Source organism: Typopeltis vanoorti, chromosome 12 (genome assembly GCF_054136105.1).
Source record: "Typopeltis vanoorti isolate ZY-2024b chromosome 12, IOZ_Tvanoo_1.0, whole genome shotgun sequence".
In the NCBI taxonomy this organism is placed as follows: domain Eukaryota; kingdom Metazoa; phylum Arthropoda; class Arachnida; order Uropygi; family Thelyphonidae; genus Typopeltis; species Typopeltis vanoorti.
In genome coordinates, this window is record NC_143560.1 from 51,180,750 (window position 1) to 51,204,429 (window position 23,680).

General features: G+C 37.7%; 1 protein-coding gene across 5 annotated transcripts in view; it reads left to right on the plus strand.

Annotated features, from left to right (window-relative positions):
* The window catches only part of LOC150100785 (peroxisome assembly protein 10-B-like), a 160,684-nt gene that overhangs the window by 10,332 nt on the left and 126,672 nt on the right, over positions 1-23,680 (plus strand). For all 5 annotated transcript variants that reach the window (XM_090401706.1, XM_090401705.1, XM_090401702.1 and 2 more), the window contains exon 2: positions 19,638-19,777. In XM_090401706.1, coding sequence (XP_090257832.1) covers positions 19,663-19,777 — 115 coding nt within the window. In that variant the 5' untranslated portion in view covers positions 19,638-19,662. The remainder of the gene's footprint in view (positions 1-19,637; positions 19,778-23,680) is intronic.

Genomic DNA, 23,680 nt, shown 5'->3' on the forward strand with positions numbered 1-23,680 from the left:
TTTAATCATCAAATTATAGGCCTATCTATGTGTCAGTTGTTGTGGTTAAAGTGTTGAAGAGGCTGGTGAGAACAAGAATCCAGAATTGAGTTGACAACAATGGTCTTATCTTTGATGGACAGCATGGATTTGTTAAAGGGAGATCATGCTTTAGTATTCTACTTACTTATTACAATAATGTGGCAGCTTCATTGTAGAAGAATTGGTAATATACATAGATTTGGCAAAGGCTTTTCATAGATTACTGCACGATAAGTTGATAATCAAACTGGAGTGGATGGGTTGGATATTAGATTTTAGTGCATTGTATCAGAGACTGGCTATCTGATAAGTGGCAGCAAGTTGTGTATTGGGAAGCAATATCCCGGAATGGAAAAGTCACTAATGGTGCCTAAGTGATCTGTTTTAGGGCCATTGCTATTTAACCTGTGTGTTAATGATATTGGCAAAGATTTGGATGGGGATATTCAGTTGTTTGCAGATGATGCAAAGTTTGGATGAACTGTGAATAATAGAGATGTTATGGCCTTACAAGAAGACTTGAATAGATTGAGTGAATTGGCACAGGAGTGGAGATACCAGTTAAATGTTGCAAAATGTAAGGTTTTAAAATTTTGGAAACAAAGATGGAATGTAGAATTTATACTTGGTGGGGATATATTGTTGGAGGTGGAGGAAATAAGAGATCTTGGGGTGATAGTGGATAATGATCTAAAATTTAGAGGACACTGACTTGTAGAAGTAAGGAAATTCTTGTTTCATTGTATAAGGCTGATGAGGTCACACATGGACTGTTGTGCACTGATTTGGTCACCTAGTTTTCAAAAGGATGAAGAGATGTTGGAAAGGGTCCAGAGGTCATCATCATCATCAAATTCCTGCCATATACCCTCAAGGGGGTGTACAGGATACGATAGTACTACATGAAAAATTTACATCATTACTAACTTCCTATCTACAAGTTTCCTCCATATCAGCCTGTTACTTGTCAAGACTCTAGCATTATCAGATCTTATATTTCTGTTGGTTAAGGCACTTTGTACCGTATTAATCCACCTATATCTTGGTCTTTCTCTGGGTCGTTTTTTTTTACCAACCTGGCAGAGAACACTTGTTCTGCTAATCTTTCCTCGCCCACCTGAGATTAGCTCTACTAATGCATTCCTAGATGCTAACAATGCCAAGTTCTTTCCTAATATCCTCCTTTTTAATATGATATTGCCATTGATGCCATCTGTTCACGCCTCTACTCTTTCTCAGGACTCATATCTGCAGTCTCTAGTCTTTGGTCAATTTGATCTGAGAGCTGGGTCAGTGATCTGACCCAGCTCTCAGATCCATAAACGTAATTGAAGGAGATAATGGCTGACCGTATACCTAGGGTCCGGATAGTAAATCAAGTAGAGGTTAAATGGATGAATAACAGCATTAAGCTTGAGCTGCAAAAAAAGAAACAACTGTGGAGGGAAGTTAAGGAGAAAGGACACAAGAACAGTATAAAGCACAGGCCAGAAAGGTAACGAGTGTGGTAAGGACAGCAAAAGCTGATTATGAAAGAAAATTAGCCAAGCAAGCTAAAGAGAATCCCAAACAGTTTTTTCGATATGCTGCAAGTAAAAGAAAAAATTCTTTCTTTGCAATTCTTTTATTTGCAAATAAAAGAAAAAAAGTTAAGGAATGCTGATGGTAGGGAGGTAACTGAATTAGTTGATTCAGTTATTACGGAAGGTATTGATAATTGATAACTTAGTATAGAAATAGATTAGATTAACCACGTGCATATCTGGAGGTTTACTTCTTGACTGAAAAGTTTTTCCAATCTAAGGGTTCTGGGTGGCGCAGCGGAACAAACAAATTTTCCCGGAACTTTAAGAAAAGTTAACTTCAGAGCTTTGTTACCAAGGAGTTGGCTTAACCTTGAGACAATCCCTTTGTAGATCAGACTCACGCACGTGATAATCTAAGGGGCTGAAGTATATAATAGTATGACAAAGACAGACACATTATAGGCGCTACTGGGATAGGACAAATTATTCAAGAAATAGCTAAGTAAAGGAGTTAAACCATATTAAGTAAACATTACCTATGGCAACATGTTATAACAAATGGCACAGTCGACAAGATGTGAATTGTACTATTAAATTGAAATCTTAGACAGTTCACAGTGAGTGGGTTCCAGATTCTGACTGGGCATTTGAAGAGCAAAGGTTAAATTTTGAGTAATTTGAATATTTTCTAGTGTTGTACATTGTAAACTCAGGTATAAGCATGTCCACTCCTACTAGTAGTTCAGGAATGAACGATACAGAGTTCTTTAGGTGTATAAATTCACAACAGGTGTTCCCGCAATTTTCGGGGGAAGAGACGGATGACGTCGTGGCATTCTTTTGCTATATTGAAGTGCTAAGAAAGGTTGGAGGATGGACAGACTTTCAGCTACTGGTGCTACTCCACAGTAAGCTGGTAGGGAAGGCCAAAACCTTCCTATACTCCTCCCCTGTTCTAAAAGAGACCCAGGAATATCAAAAATTTAAAGAGATACTAATCTCTGTGTATTCAAAGAAAATAGGGGGGCCCAAACCTTGAGGGAATTGTATAGATACTTACAGGAAGAAGGCAAAAGTGTAACTAATTATTTAAACAGAGTATTGTCCAGTACTCGATCCATGAGAACCTCATCTTCAGAGGAAAGGACCCATCTGGAGTGGACAGCATTCCAACAATTTAGGATCAGGTTATGTGATGAATTGAGAGGGGTCATTTATAAAAAGGGGGCAAGATTGGATGGATGCTACAACCTGGACAGAGAGAGAGAGAGAGAGAAAATAGTGGAAGATATGCCTCACACCTCCTCTTTGAGGCTACAATTACGGAATGGATCAGGGGCTCATACTCCCCTCCTTGTAGGTTATGAGAACAAGTACCATCAGTGCACGATGAAAGAGGAGTCAGAAGCAGTAAATCTGCAGAAACATAATGTGAGGAAGGGAACCCACCTTTCGAAACGTGATGGACAGGGAATAGGATTGGAGATTTTGAATCTCTCCAAAACAAGGGTAAAAGGGGAAGACCTAGCTACAATCCCAGTGAATCACCAGAAAATGGGAGCTCAAGTAAACAAGAGGGCTACAGAATGCAAACTGTATTGGTGGCAGAGGTAGATAGAAGGTTGCCCTTGTGTCTGGTGGAAAGTTTTATTGAGGAAATCCCCTGCAACTTCTTGTTTGACACCGGGGCTCCCATGTATCTGTGATTCCAATGCCATTAATCAAGGAATTCCGGACTACGACCCCTAACAACTTCACCGAATTCTGCAACCCTGTAAAGATCATGGGAATCGCAAAGGTTGAGCTCCTCTCAGTATTGAAGGTCAAAGCAAAAATCTCCATACCATGCCTCCCGGTAAACATCTCGCATGAAATGCTGGTCCTCCCCGAGCTTGCAGACACTAGTAATCAAGTCATATTAGGCCTTGATTTTCTGGAGAAGCATAGATTTATGTGTGACTTCGCTAGTAAGACACTATCTCTATGTGGAAAGAAGTTCAGGCCAAAATTCAGAATAAGGCATGCTGGTGAGGTGAGCGAGGGTATGGAAATGAGTTGAAGGATCATAATGATGACTCAAGTATGTTGAAGGATAAGTTAGTACAAGGTGCCATTAAGTTATCAAGCTCAGAGCAGGAAAGGATTCAAATCAAAGAATTTTTCAAGTTAGTGTTCCATCACTACCCGAGAGTGTTCACATAGGAGATCAGCTCTCTTTCCTGCACCAACAAGGTACAGCATACTGTCCAAATTTCATCCGATGTACCAGTATATATCAAACAGTATGAAACACCCCTCAAACATATGGACAAACTCCAAAAGTTATTACTAGAGTACGAGAAGGAAGGCATTATTGAATGATCCAAGTTAAGGTTTGTTCTGGACTTGAGTGAGGTAAACAAGGTCACCAAACCTATAGATTTTCCAGTGTGCAAGATTGAGGACTTATTAACCAGCCTGGAAGGAGCTAAATATTTCTCAAAATTAGACCTAAACTCTGGCTACTTCCAAATTCCTCTAAGGGAGGAAGACAGGAAGTACTTTGCCTTCACTATGAGATGGCAAAAGTATCAGCTATATCGACTTCCCCAAGGGGTCAGGAACTCAGCCATGAGTTTCTAGTGTCTAATGAACTCTATCCTATCTGATATGTTAGGAAGAGGAGTTATATGCTTCCAGGACGATCTGCTGGTCTACTCATTTTGCATTAAGGAGCACGGTAGATAACTGATGGGAGTTATGGAAAAGACTAAAAAAGGCCCAATTTTCCCTAAAGTGCTCGAAGTGTCAGTTTTTCCTCAGGGAAGTGGAATATTTAGGGCACATTGTGAATGAAGCTGGAATAACACCCACAAAAACCAATGTGACAGCTATATTAAAGGCAAGGATCCCCACTACTTTAAAATAGGTCCAGAGGTATTTGGGCATGATTAACTTCTATGGGAAGTTCATTCCCGAATGTTCCAAATTAATGGAGCCCATAGTTAGGCTAACAAAAAAAGGGGTAAAGTTTGAGTGGTGGGGGGGGGGCAATAACAGCGAGCACATCAACTTCTAAATTTGGCTCTGACCAGATCCCCGGTGCTGACCTATCCTAGGTTTGGTCAAACCTTTTTTCTCTCAGCAGATGCCTCCAACGATACGATTGCCTCAGTTGTAGAGCAGAGGGAGGGGGAAAGGCTTTAAGCCCATCGCATTCGCCAGTAGAAAGCTTTCATCACCTGAGAGAAACTACTCCATAATTGAGAAAGAAGCGCTCGTCATCGTTTACGCCCTTAGAAAGTCCAGGTATATGCTGTTAGGGCAACAGATAATCCTGTGTTCTGACCACAAGCCTTTGTTATTCATCTCTTCCATGAAGGATAAGAATCAGAGGATTATCCAGTGGGCCTTACAGATGCAGGAATTCAACCTAAAGGTAAACTACATTCCTGTCTCAGCCAACGTAGTTGCAGATTATCTGTCGAGATCCCTCGACTCTGGACCTGACGAGAGCGTTAGCTCAGATGGAGGAGTAATCAACTCCATACTTAAGGCAGAAGAGTTAGACAAGATAAAGAGCACACCTCTCAAATACCAAGTCTGGGACAAATCTCGTATATAGATAATAGAAGAGCAGAAAAGGGATGCAATGTGGAGGGGGGGGGGTGTATAAGAGGATCTTAAAAGGAGAGAAGTCCCCAGACAGGCAATCCTTCCATCACACCTTGTACATAGACCAGAACGGTCTTTTGCTATCAAGGCAGGCCGTCACAGGGAGGTGGAAGGCTAAGATCCTAGTTCCAGAAATCCTGATTCTCTGGGTGCTCCACACATTTCATGATTCTGATCTAGTGGGTCACCAGGGGATACACAGAACGTGGAATAGAGTGCGGGACAGATATATATGTAAAGGGATGAGGGGGGAGATGTTGAGTCATATGTGTCCTCCTGCCACTTATGCCAACAAAAGTCCAGCATTATAGGTAAGGCCCCACTCCAGTCATTCCCAATCCCCACGTGCCCTTTTCAGGCAGTAGCCATAGATATTGTGGGCCCACTCCCTATAACCAAGAAGGGGTTATATTTATTAATATTATTATTATAATTACTAATATTACTATATTAGTAATTATAAGGAGAGATTTCTCCCAATATCCAGAGGCTGTGGCAATTAAGGATCAGACTGCAAGAACTGTAGCAGATAAGTTTTTCAAGCTCATTATCTACAGGTTTGGAATATCCCAAACCCTCCTCTCAGATCAAGGCTCTAACTTCACAGTTGAATTCATGCTACAGCTGTGACAAGTTGTTGAGAATAAAAAAGTTGTTCATCACCCCTTATCACCCCCAGGGGAATGGAATGTGTGAGAGGATGAACAGGACACTGAAACTTACCCTATCCAAATTAGCAGATAGCTAAGTGTCAAACTGGGATACCTATTTATCGCACACCTTATTTGCATGCAGGACCACTCTGCATACTGCCATTAGGGAAGCCCTACTGTTGTCCTTTATGGCTTTGAGCCTCTTTTCCCCAATGATTTCAAGAACTCCTGGGTAAGCTCTGGATTCCCTGACATAGATGATTACCTAAATAACCTAATCATGGATAATAATATAACATATGAGATGGTAGTCAAATCTAGCGAAATTTGTTCACAACGGGCGAGAACTTATGCCAACAAGTTGAGAAAATATAAGGATCTAAAACCAGGTAATCTTGTCTTGCTAGAACAAAACTCTGTTAACAATAAAGGAGGAAAGTTTGGAAAGAGTGCGGCTGGGCCTTATGAGACCCAAGAAAAATTATCTCCGGTGACCTATAGAATTTTATGAGAAGACTAAACAGGGAAAAACTTTAATAGTGCACTCGAACAGATTGAAATTATATAAAACCAGATCAGACAAATTAGTTTGTCAAGGGGATTCGTTGGAAAGCATGTGGAGAAGAAAGAGGAACACTCATGCAAGGAACACTTATCCAAGAAGTAAGGATAGCACAAAGCCTACAACATGTTGGAAAAGGAGAGATAGCCATCAGGGAGGAGAGGAGAATCCTATTTTGGATCATCATTGCACCAGATACAATTGGCATAGAGACTACACTGGAACAGGACACCTGAATGAACAAACATTAATCAAAATGAGTGGAGAGAAACATTTGATTAACAATGGGAGTGGAGAATCAGGACAAGCTGGGTACAATTTAAGACCAAGACACAATGGCCTGGCGAACCCACCCAAGGAAATAAATCGTATTCAGAGCATTTTACAAAAAAAACAAAAAAAAAAACAACCTAAGTAATACATGTTACTTTTATAATTATAGGAGTTCACAGCATGATGTGAGAGAAAAAACAGAAGGAAGGAATTTCTGAAAACACAGTCATGGCTAATGGCAATTTGAAAGACAGATTTATTCAAGGCAAAGACTCCCTCCTGGAATTGAAAGGGGAAACAGAAAGAAAAAAAAAAGTTTTGTAGAAAATTTTTTAAAAAGGGAGGGGAAACCTTTGTTAAATTGTGAATGAATACAATTCACTATTTAAGGAATGTTTCATTCATAATTTGACAAGTTAAAACCCTTGAAAAGGATATGCTTGTATTTTAGTATAAGTTGTATATAGCCTGACAAATATTGGATACCGTAATTAGTGTAAAACTTGTGAATATTCCCGTGTAAAATACCTACTAAATTGTATGTTAGACAATGAATTTGTTATATACATATTTTCTGTTACTGTGTAAATTGCATATAACCAACTGAGATTATAAGGTCAAAGTATGTGGGCAAGACACCGGATTAGTAAGTTGCCTCAAACAGTCACGTGTGCTTACAGCACGTGGCGACCTAAGTTTTCGGGGAAGATGCTACGAAAAGGCAAGACCCACGAGTGCAAAGGAATAACGTGTCGGGTGAAAATTTAGGGTTACAAGGAGTCCCGGTAGGGATCGATATAAAAGGGCTGGAACCGCCCGCCCCAGGAGGTTTTTTGTCTGGAGTCTCTCTCTCTCGGTGACAGAAGTCGGAGGTGTCGGGTCGTGATTAGAGGGATCGCGGATTGAAAAAGCCCTACGATGAACAAATAGAGGATTCTCGAAGCAACAGGCAACTCCTGGAAAAGATGGCCAGGTAGCGTGCCTCATGGATGCAGAATCGCCTCGCACTAAGAATATTCTAGGCATAGATGATCGGTATGCAGACTCCATGAGGACCAACCTAAGCTGACAGGAATTTTAGCCTTAACATAGAGGGAAGAAAATGTTTGGAAGTAAAGGAATCCAAGAATTGAAAGGACAAGCATGAGGAATCCTCGAGTTCGGTATGGTAAACCTTTAATCAAGTAATGTGTGAGAGGAAGGTAATTGTAACTTAAGAATCATAGACCTTCATAAAGTTTTGAGACTCTATCTAAAATTAAGACAGAACTGTGATAATTTAATCATAGTCGATAAGCAATATGTGCTATGTATTATAATTGTACTTGTGTTGATTGCTAGCTATGTTTAAGAGCTGTAGAGATATCTAATCCAGACAGCTTGATTAACACCTAAAAGTCATTATTGATTTTATATATCAAGGGGGTGGAAAGATGGGAAAATAGTTCCACTGCACAAAGGTGGTTCCAAGGTTGAAAATTACCGGCCAATCAGCATAACAGGAATCATTATCAAGGTCTTAGAGAAAATAGTCAAGAGGAAAATACAAGATTGGATAGAAGAAAATGGGATACTGTATCGGGGACAGCATGGTTTTGTGAAGGGTAGGTCATGCCTCAGTAATTTGCTCACGTATTATAACACAGTGACGGCTGAACTGGATAAGGGTAATGGGTTTACAGTGATTCTACTGGACCTTGCTAAGGCCTTTGACAGGATACCACATGGAATTCTAATCAATAAATTGCAGCATATGGGAATGGACATAGGGTTGGTGAGATGGATAGGAGGGTGGTTGATGGAGAGATATCAGAGAGTGGTTTACTCAGGAGTAGAGTCCACAAGACGGCCTGTGACTAGTGGTGTGCCACAAGGATCTGTTCTTGGACCACTGCTGTTTAATTTGTTCATAAAAGATATAGGAAAGGATCTGAGAGGAACAGTTCATTTGTTTGTGGATGATGCGAAGTTGGGTAGAGCAATAGTGAATGCAGATGACGTCAAAATTCTGCAGGATGATTTGGATAGATTGGAGGTCTGGGCTAGGGAGAATGGATGTCAATTTAATGTGGCAAAATGTAAGGTTATGCATTTTGGGGTGAAAAGATTGGAGGCAGTTTACTGCATTGGTGGAACCATGCTCCAGGAAATTGATGAGACACGAGATTTAGGAGTGTTGGTGGATAAGGAATTGAAATTTAGGGGACACATTGCAAAAGTGGCCAAATCAGCTCATCAAATCACTTGGTTGCTGAAGAATACGTTGACAAGCAGGTTGTTGTTCCTCTGTATCGAGCCTTGATAAGACCCCATCTCGACTACTGTGCTCAGATTTGGTCACCTAGGTTTCTTCTTGATGGGGAGGAGGTGGAGAGGATCCAGAGGCAAGTGACCAAGATGATAGAAGGTCTGTGGAATGAACCGTATGAGAACAGGTTGAGGATTTGTGGGTTGCAAAAATTGGTTGATAGGCAGAGGAGGGGAGATATGATTGAGACATTCAAATTACTGAAGGGTTTCTATAAAATTAATTCAGAAGATATTTTTGAGAACAGGACTGGTGGTGGGAGAACTAGGGGACACCTATGGAAGCTGGGCAAGAGTGTGGTTAGCAGGGGTGTTAGAGCTGGGTTCTTTACTTTTAGAGTAGTGAATAAGTGGAATGCGCTCCCTGAGTCTGTGGTGGATGCTGTGACAGTGAATGAGTTTAAGGCGAGGTATGATAGATACTGTATGAATGACAAATAGTTATGATGAATATGATTTGGGGCCTCCCTCGATGAGTCTAATGACTCCCTGGAGTTGCCCGTAATAATAGTAATAATAATCTAAGAATGCGAGCTTTGAATCTTTGAACATAAAGTTTTTGTAGTATTAATTACTGTGTGATGTATATTGATTAATTTTACTTTGTAATCTAGTAGTACAGTGATAATTGAAAGTTCTTTATTCTGTATGATGATCATTATGTTAAATAAACCTTTTGCTCTTATTAATTTGGTTGCCTGTGTCTAAGAATCCGATGCACCACTCATAAATTATTCAGATCTAAGCGGGAGATAGTTGTTAATTAAGACCATGACTGCAAACATGGTTGATTACAGAAGGTATTGATAATTGATAACTTAGTATAGAAATAGATTAGATTAACCACATACATATCTGAAAGTTTACTTCTTGACTGAGAAGTTTTTCCAATCTAAGGGTTCTGAGTGGCGCAGAGGAACAAACAAATTTTCCTGGAATTTTAAGAGAAGTTAACTTCAGAAGCTTTGTTTCCAAGGAGTTGGCTTAACCTCGAGACAATCCCTTTGTAGATCAGACTCACGCACGTGATAATCTAAGGGGCTGAAGCATATAATAGTAAGACAAAGACAGACATGTTATATGTGCTGCTGAGATAGGACAAATTATTCAAGAGATAGTTAAGTAAAGGAGTTAAACCATATTAAGTAAACATTACCTACGACGATACATTATAACAGTGGGTTATGAATGCTCCAGCATTGAATATATTCAAGGCAGGGTATGAGAGTTATTGTGGTCTATGAGTGTTCAAACTTTCTTAATGAGTGTTCTCCACTGATCCTTGGTAGTAATACTGATATACTCTTCCTTCTAAACATTATTGAATTGCTTTCACCAACCTCAAGTCCTATCATTGTTTTACTGATGACAGTACACTGTTTATCAAATAACAGTTACTTGGTGCCATTCAACAAGTAACGTTCTCATGCAGAGCTGTGGTCATAGCTTTCATCCAACCCAGCTTCTACTTCTTTTGCACTTAGATGATTCTAATGCCTGATTCTGATGACATTTCTTTGATTGCCATGAAACTCTGATTCAGAGTTGATTCCTGTTTCTTTCTTTCTTTCCTTTTATTCTCACCTATTTCTCTGCTATCTATTCTGCAACTTGGAAATTAGCTATATTCGTCTCATTCCCATGAAGAGTGAGAAATCTTTACCACTAAATTACAATCCAGTTTTTCGCACTTTAGTTCTTCTCTGAACTAATGAAGAAAACCATTTACACTCAACTTCCATATTAATTGGAAAAACTTTTCAACTAATAATTGATTTCCAGTATGGATTCTGCCACCATCAATCAGCAAGAAATCTTGCTTATGTCATCCTGTAGGTAACCCACAGAAAAGTTTAAGGAACTCAAGTGGTTGTTTAGTTAGTGTTCTTGATATTTGTAAGGTGGTTGATTGTATTTGGCATAAAAGCATATTGTAACCTCCCACTGTATTGTCTAACTTCTCTTCTCCAACATTCTATTATGAATAAACCTTTTTCAAACTTTGCAGTAAATGCTGTGGTTCCACATGATTGTTCTGTCACCTGTTTCTTTTTCTATATCCTCTACCTCTGCTGGACTGGAAATCCAATCTTCTCTTCAGCAGATGATGGTGCACAACACTCCCCTCTTTCATTTGACAAACCTTGCACTACAATAATAAACAAAACTTCCAGAGCATCAACTTCTGCAACCATAAATTATGATATTCAAATCATTCCTCACTAGGGTTCTGATAAATAAACAATCCCTCCAGATCAAAAAAGACAATCAACAAGACAGTGACATTGGATTTCAGTTGGCATGTCTTCTTTGGCTGAGGCAAGTTCAGTGTTCTCCATTGTGAACTCTGAATTTTGGTCTCAAGATCATTTTGGAAAAAGTTTTGATCTGAAGTCACACAATCATGCAATTCCAACAATATTTGCAACAATAATGCAAAACACAAGTACACAAAAACTGTATTTATAATAAGTGAGCAAACTGATCAGCTTGAAACTCATCACATGTTTATAATGTCTGTCTCCTCTACTTCTGGTGGACTGGAAATCCAATCTACAGTTTACCAGATGATGCTGCGCAACACTACTCTCTTTCATTTGATAGATCTTGTCTTACAAAAATAAGCAAAACTTCCAGATCATCAACTTCTGCAGCCATAAATGATGATATTCAAATCATTCCTCATTATGGTTCTGATAAATAAACATGTTAATTTTTCATTGTCAATAAAACTCAGTCCTGTCATAATTCTCAAAAATAAGAACTTTTTCTTCTGATCCAACTTTTGGCAACATTCTGTTCTCTTTACTGGATGAAATTTCTGTTCTTCAAATAACTTCCAACCACCAATCTTTCTTGGCATAAATGTATCCTAGTATCCAAGAACACTTAAAGAGCTTCCTAAAAATCCATGACTGGTAGAGAATCGCTTGCATGCATGCATCAAAACGTGATGTGATATTCATTACTGAACCTCAGTTGGCATCTACTACAACTACAGTTCATCTTAATTAGCTTAATTATCCTATATTCTGCATGGTTACTTTTGTAAGAGGGTGGAGTATGTACATTTGTCAGCTTTAATATCCTATTCCATTTCTAATCCCAAAATCTCTATTATTATTAAAAGAGATTTCCAGGGAATCAAAAACTCATTGTAGGGAATCAAAAACTCATTGTAGGACACCACACATCACTAACTCTACCTGTCATATATTCTCTTGAGTTGATCTGCACCACCTCTAGCCATTTTAATCATACATTACTCTCACCCCTTTCTTGACACTGTGTTCATTCTCAATTTCCATGGATGTCCTCTCATCCTTTCCCCACCCTCCACAAAATGAAAACTTCTATCTACTGTTATCCTGCATGGTCCTTTCAGAAGTTTGTAGGTTTCTGTCATATTATCTCTCTTTCTCCTCTTTGATCAGTATCTGTAGACCACAAATTCTCAATCTCTCCTCATAATCTAAATTCCCAATCCTCCACTCCACAGTATCTACATTATCACAGAAATCCGAAGATCAGATTTAGCATAATTTAATGAGGTCTTTCAAAGCCTCATAAAGAAGCAAAATGATTTCTTTATCCATACATGCCAATGTTTGTTTCAGCATTGTAATTATTCTCTGAGTGGTATTAGCATCTTTATTAACTGTTGAACTTCAACCTCTTATCTACTAAAATTCCAGTATACCTAGCATAGTTAGTTTCTTCTATTACAATACTGCCAATATAATATGTCACTAGATATATCATTACACAAAAGTGCATGACTTTACATTTACTAACATTGAACTGGTCACAATTTTCATATGACCACAATTCCAGCTTATCGAAATTATTCTGCAAGTATTGTATGTCCATTTCATTCCTGATTACCTTACCTATCTTTGCATCATCAGCAAACAGCTGACTCCTGTCATATCTTTCCAAATGTCGTAAATGCAAAGATCGAATAAGAGTTGACTAATCCCTGAGGTATACCACTGATCACCTTAAATCTTGCAGACTCACATTCCCATACATTACTTTTTGATATGTTAGTCAGCTATCCTCATATCCAGACTAATAATTAATTCAATTTGTATCCACCAACTTATACAACAGCCTAACATTTTGTATCCTGTCAAAAGCCTTAGCAAAGTCTAAAAGTATCATGCTATATCCATTTCTTTTGTCTAACTCGGCCATTACATTATTATGAAATGTGTGCAGGTTGGTAAAACATGACCCTCCCTTAGTAAACCCATACTGTTCATTACAAAGTATAGATTCCCTGCCAACCCATTTCTGTATGCAATCTCTTATAGTCTTTTCCAAAATCTTCACCACCACCACTCCAGATACTTGATAGTATGAATAGTATAAACTGAGAGTATGAAATGCATATGGTATTTCTTTCCCATCATCTTTTTCTTAAGAATCTCTTACTTGATAAGATTGCGCATCCGTTTCGCCCCATCCTGTTTATTCTTCAAATTTTAGGGATAAATTCTGATATTGCATCACTGTTATATTTTTTTAATCCTTCCCAAGTACTTAAATCCTTTCCATCTAGCAACCAATACCATGAAATCAAACTTAGTATTCTCCTCAGCCGATCATAATTTTTCTGCTTTGTACTTCAACTTTTCTGAATGGAATATTCATACACTTTGCCACTTTCAAGGTCACTTCAGCATCATCATCATTGGTTTTAATCACTAACTGGAGGTAGAAAAGTCGTGTCTTTTACTGAAACCCCCCTTCTGACACTACAGTCAGGTCTAAATGCTCTTGACTTCTGTTACATGCTACTTAAGAAAGTTGTCTTACAGCAGCTCAGTAAATTTGGCTTCATTCTTCTTATGAGATCTCTGTTAACTCAATTGCTTTTTGGATAATTAAAATCACCTATGATGATTTTTCATTTAGTATCCATTAGGTTTATTTGCTGATGCATTTCATCATAACTAGCAGCTGATCCATTAGGTCTGCACTAACACTCCACAATGTATTTGATTTTTTTAGACTCTGCCTCATGCCATATAGCTTCAAATTTACTGCTACATGGAAAACCATTACTAATATTGCAGTCATAACTTTCTACCTGTTATTATTATTATTATTATTATTACCCAAGATCCCATGGAGTAAAAGACTCATCTAGGAGGTCCTTTTATCATATCACAGCTCATCATACCATGCTTTAAACACACTCAAATTCTCTGTAGACACCACACTCTCAGGCAAGGCATTCCAATCATTCATAACTCTGCATGAAAAAAAACCTGCTTCTCACACCCTCTTTATATAGTTTCCAGGGATGACCTCTGGTTCTCCCCTGATCTCCCACTATTTTCTGTAGAACCTCTTCAGCATTGATCCTATAACAACCCCCTTAATAACTTGTAGGTCTCTATCATATCTCACCTCTTCCTCCTATCCACCAGACCCTGCAAGTTGCATCTTCTCAATCTTTCCTCATACTCGACATTCCAGAGGTTAGAAACTACCTTAGTCAGTCGCCTCTTGACCCTTTCCAACATCTCTTCATCCTTCTGAAAACCAGGTGATCAAATCTGGACACAATAGTCCATGTGTGGCCTAATCAAAGCCTTATACAATGGAACAAGAATCTCTCTACTTCTACAAGTCAGTGTCCTCTGCATCATTCCCAGAAGCCTTTGTGTTGTCTTCATAATTTTGGCTATGTGTCCCCTAAATTTCAGATCCTTATCCACTATCACCCCCAGATCTCTTATTTCCTCCACCTCAGACAATATATCCTCACCAAGCATAAATTCTACATCCCATTTTTGTTTTCCAAATTTTAAAACCTTACATTTTGCAACCTTGAACTCACATCCCCATTTTGCATTCATAACTTTAAGTCATCCAATATTGTTAGCATCATTCACCCTCACCCATGTTGTTTATCCTTCCTATAAAAACTAATGCCAAATCTCAGACCCTAATGTATTCACTAAGCTAATAAGCTCAAACCCCTTGTTCCTAATACTCCTGACATTTGTGTACAGATATAATAAGTTATCTTCATGCTTTTTTTTTCCCTTTTGTATACTCCCTTCTGTAGTCTGCATGACTCAGTTGGACAACTTTCTGATTCCAGTTGATATATAATGCATCACCTATACCATAGGTTCACAAACTTTTTCAGGTCACCACCCACTTTGCAAGACATAAATTTTGTAACGCTCCCCCCCATTATAAGTTTTCTGCATTTTGTCCGAATAATTATAAATAATAATTAATAAATAAAATAATTACACAAGATATAAACAACAAACCTACAAAACATAACCACAGAAAACAGTATAATATATAAAAGTGGTTTTATTTATTTTATATATATTTTGAAATGAAATATAACGATATTTGCTACTGTAAACATAACCTATTATACACACATATATACATGCTCTATTTTCTCATTGACATAGAAAATTGACATCTATTTCTATCTGACATGGTAAATTTTCAAATGATTAAATAATTGAAATAGAAAATTGATAAAAAAATTGATTGTGTAAGATGGGCATAAGATGAATTAAAATGCAATATTTAAATTTTAAATGATTATCTAATTGCAAAATCACGAAAATAATTAATTTTTAAACATTATTTTAAATATTATTAATTTCTTCTATAAAGAGCCACTGGCCCCTAGACTGCCTGAACGCCCCAAATGCTTGTGATCCACTATACCTCCCCCTAGAAGGCTTTAGCGCTCACTGGGGGGGGGGGGGGGGTACCACCCACTTTGGGAACCTATGACCTATACAGACATCCTTGTACACACTTAATCAGTCTGAACTGGAACAGCACACATTCATTTTTTCATCATAATCACCTGCATTATTAAGCATATTCATATCATTAATATAGTTGCTCTCACACATAGATTCTCATTATTCCTCCCATCATTATCTAAGTTTCCTTGACCTTTCTGACTCTCTTTAGTAGGTCTTACACCAATAAAAATTTTTTTCAGCTATCAAATATCTCATATCAAATGCATTCAAGTGGCTCTTACATAAATCACTCTTCCTTAAGCTCACTCTGCACATCCAAAAACTTGGATCCATTCTTTCTACACAGCCTACCATTGAATCATTTGCTACCATAGCCTTTCTTCTTAATTCCACTGCATCCTATCTAGGTAATATAATAATTGTTTTCATTTTCTCATTCTTCACATTCACTTCTTTCATCAATCCTTTTATATCCTCTTATATTTATCACCAGTTAAATAATTTATTCCTGTCAGAACTACCATCTCTTTTACTTTTCTTTTCTGCTTTTTTAAATAGACTCATTAAATTTTTGATTGTGGCACTCGGAAAACTCCAAGTAATAAGGTCATTAATCTCATTTTACAATTGAATCTGTATATCATATAATATCCTTCTTTTTATAATTGATTTTACCTACCTGATTATCATTATGCAATATCTTTCCTGATTGAGTTTTTGTTTCTTGTTTTTAGGCGTCACATTGTATAAAGGCAGTGATGCAGAGGACCCTGATATGCAGAAATAAACAGGTTATGATGCTGTTGTATAATGCCTTCATCAGGCCTCATATGGATTATTGTGCACAGATCTAGTTGCCGAGTTTTCATGGTTGATGAGGATATGTTGGAAAGGGTCCAGAGAAGATTCACAAAGGTTGTCAGTAATCTTTGGAATGTGGAGTATGAGGACAGATTGAGAGAATGTAAATTGCAAGGCCTCATGAACAGGAGGAAGACCAGGGGGGGGGATATGATTGAGACATATAAGCTAGTCAGGGGTTGTTATCAAGTTGACATGGAAGAGATTTTTCATAAAATGGGAGGGGGAGGGGTAGAACAAAGGCCTTTGCTAGAACTATATAAAGAGGATGTGAGCAGAGGAGTGAGGAGCAGGTTCTTTGCATGGAGAGTGGTTAGTGAGTGAAATGCATTGCCTGAGTGTATTGTGAATGTAGACACATTTAATCAATTTAAGGCACGATTGGATAAACATTGTGTGCGATAGTGTGAAACTCCCATGATGAGTTTCTGACTCCATGGAGGTCAGATGTTAATAATATATGATATTCAGTTTTATCCTACTCAAAAGTAAATAGTGATCACTTCCTATTTCAAATCGCCTATATATTCTTGTGTCTTATATACAAACAAGAAGATATCACTGTCAGCAGTAGCATAGTGAGACCTGTCATGTTTTGTTGTGGAATTTTGTGCATTTTTATGTTGGAACATGGTGTTAGTAATAATTAGCCTATGTCCTGTACAAAAATCCAGCCAGTGTTTACCATTAACTTTTCTCTTTTCTCCAAATTTTTTAAAACATTTTTTATGTTTGGTATTCATTTTCTACTTTGCTGTTAATAGCTCCAACCAAGGCCAGCTTTTCCTTTTGCTTTCTGTGAGTTGCCTTCTGTAGTGACTAGAAAACTTTTTTAACTTTTTTACTTTATAGAACCTTTTGTGACAGCATAGGCACAAAGAAGTCTCACTATCCATTCCATTTTGATATTTGCACATATTACTCACTTGATATTGCCTACCATTCAGGAAGATTATCCTTTTATTTATTTTGAATACTATAACTACATCTTCCTTTTCCTGATCATTATTGCCTGAATATAACATCTTGTATTTAGATAATGTCACCTGTTTTTGTCTTCTTTATTTTGGAAACACCAATTATGTTGACCTGGTACATTTCCACTTCTTTTCCTTTGGTGTCATTTATGTTGATGGTTCCAGTATTTTCTGCTAGTAGTGATTTGGGTTTTTTTCTAGTGACTGACTTTCACTGTTTGACCATCCGCACGGTTAGCCTAGTGACTTTGCGCTTCACAACCATATGACTGGATAAGGAGTGTCCCCAGGTTTGATTCCCGTCGAAGACGTAAGGAATTTGAGGATCTTCCTCAGCCATAGCCAAGTTAGCCTGTCTTGGGCGTGGACAGTAGGGTTTTTTCCACCAGTTTATCTGACGTTTTTCATCCCGCAAGCAGGCAAACCTGGCCCGTGAACATACATGGATCTACAGCCATAAATACTTAACCCCCCATGAGGGGGCTCAACTTGCCCCAATAGGGACGGGGGGAGAAAAAAGGAGGAAACTCCATACGAATAAATAAATAAATAACCCGTCTGACCTGGTTCCCTGACAAAAACAGTGGAGGGCAGGGGCATGTTTAAGCCAGTAATGTCCCAGCTGGCATGAAGTTCTATCGTGTTGTGCCATCATTTTGTTTTGGTTTAAGAGAATCAGATGCAGTTTGGTTGACTAAATCCCAAATTATAAGCCCATTCAGTATTCATGAGGTACACCACAGAAGGTGAGGATTAGACATTCAGTAGCCCTTTTCGGTTATTCTTTAAAAGGCCAGTGGAGGTCTCCTCTCAGTTATCTAGCCTTTTAACATTTGAAGTGGTGCACTAAAACTCCAGAGTTTGTCTCATTGCTATCTAGAAGAGAGTAGTTCACTCAATAGATAGCCTGATTGTCTTACAGACTCCTTTCAGTTACTTTGTAATAGTCACTCTGTTTCTGAATTATGTCCTTTTTCAGCAGAGCAATGTCCATGAAAAGGCCAGCATTTCTCCCTTTTTCTCTAATCATGTAAGAATGCATCAGCTGATGGTGAACATCTGTACACTCAAGTACAGATGTCGAGACTATTATTGTACCAACTGCTCATCCTCTTCTTTCAGTTGCATCTATTCTTTGAAATTTCCTTCTTCAAATTGTTTTACTTAATGAGTACCACTCTAGCTCTTAATAAGTACATTACAAGATTCTTTTTTTTTGTTCTTGGCATCTCCCCCCCCCCCCACATGATGCTTATTGTGTTAGGTGTTGTGACCTAACACAATAAGCTTGTGTTTTGGGGTTGATATTAAAAAAATAAAATAAAATAAGAAGTTGATTAATGTCTCATATGTATGGCATTACCATTTTTCTCCAGCTCACTCTACTTTCTTTCACATATGTTGAAGAGCTACTTGCATTATATACAAAACATTTCTGCAGTCATTAGAAATGCTATCAGTTATTTTCCTGCTCTCTCCTTTTAAAGCTGTTAAAACACGAAGCAGCTCTTCAACATTTTTAATTGAATCCCAAACTTAGTGAATAAATTTTTCTTCCTTCTCATTTATTCCTTTTATATTTGTCTTTTGGAACACACTCCTTCACTTTTACCCATCCATGTTACTAATGTATAGAAGGTATGACATTACCATAAAAAAATAAAGCTCCACCACACTCCTAAAATAGGACTGACCTTTAACAAGCTCACATTGCTCTCTGTGGAGATTATTATTTTCATTAATCAAATGTATTCTAATCCTACCTTCTCCAATATCTTCACTGTCAACCCTGAAACATGCACTAGTTCAACACTTATTTCTAATAATAATAATAGTTTTTGAGAGAGAGGTTATTTTGATAAATAATATTACATTCATAAAAATCTCTTTCTGACAATGCCAACCATTGAACTAATTTAGACCTGCTAATATAACAATATGCTTATAATTTATTTTGTATTTGTGTCTGCTACCTCATTCATCTCCTCTGAAAATGATAAAAAATTAGCCAACAGATAAAGTTACATGATATTTATTTTCAGGTGAGTAATGCTACAGTGAGTTCAGATGAGTAAATTTATGCCAGCAGGACCAGCCCAGTTGCTGAGATCATCACAGAAAGATAGTCAGTACATATCAGAACTGCAGAATAAGCTGTCTAGTATAGTACAGGAGACTTCTGGTTAGTGCCATTTGTTATATAAATTTTCCATGAACTATTTATTTATTATTATTTATCATATTAATTACAAGCATTTATAGACAGTTAAATAACATAAAGAAAAACATAATTACTGATCAGTAATTCATTACTTACTTTAATGGTTTTACAACACCAAACAAAATAGACATTATCATTATTATTACCTGAGACCTTCAGAGAGTCAAGGACTCATCGAGGGAGGCTATAAATCACCCAAACCAGCTGTCATACCTTTCCTTAAATTCATTCACACCAAATGTACTCACTACCCCGAAGGCAAACTATTCCACTCACTCACTGTTCTGTGAGAGAAACCTAGCCCTTACCCATTTTTGACCGTGAACAAACTTAACTTCCATGGATGCTCCCATGTTCTCTTCCCACCATCCATATAATGAAAAATTTCATCAGATGATATCCTATAACACCCATTCAAAAGTATATAGATATCTATCATATCTCCTGTTAACCAGAGTCTGCAATCCACATACTCACAATTTGTCCTCATAATCTAAATCCCATAATCTGGATATAATCTTTGTAACTCTTCTTTGCACCCTTTCCACAGCTTCTTTATCCCCCTTGGAATCCAGGAGACCAAATCTGCACAAAATAATCCAGGTGTGGTCTTATCAAAGCTTTATAAAGAGGCAAAATGACTTCCTTATCCTTAAATGTCAAGGTTCACTTCAACATCACATTATCCTCTGAGGTGTATTTGAAACTTTGTTATATGACCTTCGAACTTTAAATCCTATCCACCAATAAGCCAAGATCCCTTGCCTCCTCAGTTTCTTGTAGCATAACTCTGCTAATTTAGCATAATGGACATCTCATCATGCTAATGTGCCTATTCAAATCAGTAGCATCCCTGATTGCCCTGCCTATCTTCGCATCATCGGCAAACAATTGCACATCTGATGTGCAATTGTTTGCTGAATTCACACCCACTGTGTACCACTTTTCAATATCTGTCTCTCAGCCATCCCCTGATCCAAGTCAAGATTTTATATTCAATCCCATATTCTCCAGTTATGCAACAGCCTTTTGTGTGGTATCCTATCAAATGTCCTAGAAAAATCCAACATTTTCATAGTGTATCCATTCTCTTTATCCAACTTGGCCGTAACATTGTTATAAAATATTTAAGAAACTGCTAAAATGTGACCTTCTCTAGTAAAACTAGGCTGCTCCTTGCAGAGTATATCTTGTTTGTCTACCCATTTCTGTACACGAGTTCTTACCAACTTCTCTAAAATCTTCACTACCACACAAGAGATACTGATAGGTCAGTAGTTTAGATACATCAGTTTTTGCACCATCCTTGTAGAATGGAACTATCATACATTCCTATCATTCCTGAGCTGAGACTCAAGTTGTACAAACATGTGAAAGGCCTAGCCAGTTCAGCTGAACATTCCTTCAGCAAACAGGCTGATATTGCATCTGTCCCTATTGACAAATTCTTATCTAGGTTATGGAACAGCTCTTCAACCTCATTTTCATGAACCTCTAACTATTCATCCAACGTAGTAGTAGTAGCACTGTGCACCATGCTACATACACCTGGTTGATATATCTTAGCAAAGTGAGCACTCATTAGCTTTCAACACTAGAGTACCATCTGCATTCAATTAAGTTATTCTTTCACATTCATTCTTTTTTTTTTTTTTTGCTTGTAGCATAATAATGCTTTTCTGGCCTGAGTTATATATTTCATGACTCTTCTTATGCTTTTACTCACGATATTCTTTCCACATCATCATGTTCTTGTGGATCTCTTGCTTAATAAGGTTGTACATCCATTTCACTCCAAACCTATTTATTCTTTGAACACTAGGGATACATTCAGATACCGCCTCATTTAAGCACTTTTTTCAAAGACTGCATTGCTGACATTTTTTCCATTCAGTAACTGATACCATGGGACCAAAGATAGTATTCTCCTAAGTTCAACATGTAACCTGTTCTAATCAGAGTCTCAATACAATCAGATTATAAAAGGATATTTATTAATTGACTTATATTTTGCTGGATTTCAAACCAGCATTCTCGGAGCAAAATAACATGTTGTAGTTTACACACGACAATTAGTGACTGAAATAATTCAACTTGTAATGGATAAAAGATCTCAAGTCCTAATTTGGCAGTCTCTAATGTTCTATAAAAGAAGTTATTACAGTTATTTAGGTGTTGATCTTAAGATGAGCTCCCAAATTTTTGGCAGATTAATGCAGCCATACTTGCTAAGGATAGGAGAATGCTGACTAAAAATAGTCTCTGTCCTTGAACAATTTCTGTATAGCATTCTTCTTGTTGAGAGGCTTATACGCTGGTTATATACGATAACTAATAATTAAGGAATTGACAGCGTACACTAGAAATATAAATTAAATAAACTTTATATATACTTTCCAATATTTTGGCAAACGCCACGTTGCCATCTTCTTGGGAACTTATTACAAAGACAAGTGCACACAAGTACTACATAACAGCAAATGAGAACTGAAGCTAGGAAGCTAATGTTTTCCTAAAGTCCTGGTGGTGCCCCCTGGTGGGCTATATTGGTAGTTCTTGGCCTTTGGGCTGAAGTTCTTCTGATAAATGTTTCCCAAATTTGGGGCAGTCTCATGCATCCAAATTTGTTGAGGCTTGGCATGTTCCTAAGGGCTGAGGCTGATTCCATGAATAGTCTTTCATATTTGAACTTGCTGCGGTGTATTATTGTTGCTTTCTTCCGTCTTATTCTGTGGCGAGTATCCAGAGCATGGTCTGCAAGCCCAGAGTGGCTGTACTTGTAAAATCGGATGTAATCCTTGTGTTCTGAGATTCTGATATTTGCTGTCCTGCCTGGCAGGCAGGACAGTAAGTAGGTAGACCTAGTTAATATCAAGTTTGTAGCGAACAGAACTTACAACCCTTCATGAGTATTGCCGAGAGGTGTCCTAATAAATTATTAGATATATGAAAGGGTTGTAAGTTCTGTTCGCTACAAACTTGATATTAACTAGGTCTACCTACTCACTGATGAGACCTCAATAAAGGTTGAAACCGGTCTGGGTAGTGACCTTCTCTCGTAATGTTGAACAGTAATACAGCTCCTAGGAGCTAAGTTCACATTATGGGTAAATATCAAGAATAGTGATCGGAGCTTGCTCCACCTTTGACATGAGTTGCCTCAGCTTGCACTACCTTAAGGGTCAGTTGCTGCAGTATCCAGGTATTTGCTTACACTTGGAATCGCCGAACTTTATATAGTTTCTACTATATTCGGCATGAAACTCTGAGTTTCTTATTCGGCTAAGAAACGGTTTGGGATGTAATATCCCTTAACTTAAACAAGTCATATGTCGCCGAATTGAAGCCTTTGGCTCTTCATATATCTAATAACCATGAAAGTTATTTAAATTATGGATTTACGTGTATTGGCAATACACATGCTCCTGATGTTTTATGTAATAAAATACTAGTAAACAGTTCTTTGGTAAAACAGCTCCTGATGTTTTATGTAATAAAATACTAGTAAACAGTTCTTTGGCTCCAGCTAGAGTTCGTAGGCACTTTGAAATGAAACACACTGATTACAAAGGAAAATATATACATTTTTTTAAGAGACGACGTGACTCGCTAGAAAAATCTAAACTTCAAATGGCTACAATTGCTACAACTGAAAATGCAACAAAGGCGTCTTTTCGCATGAGTTACCGCATTGCACTTCATGGTGAAGCTCATACAATTGGTGAGACGCTCATTAAGCCTTGTGTGAAAGACATTGTATCATGCATGTTAAACGAGCAGGTTGATAAAAAAATAGATGCAGTACAATTATCAAATGATACTGTTTCAACCCGCATCAAAGATCTTTCATCTGACATAGAAAAA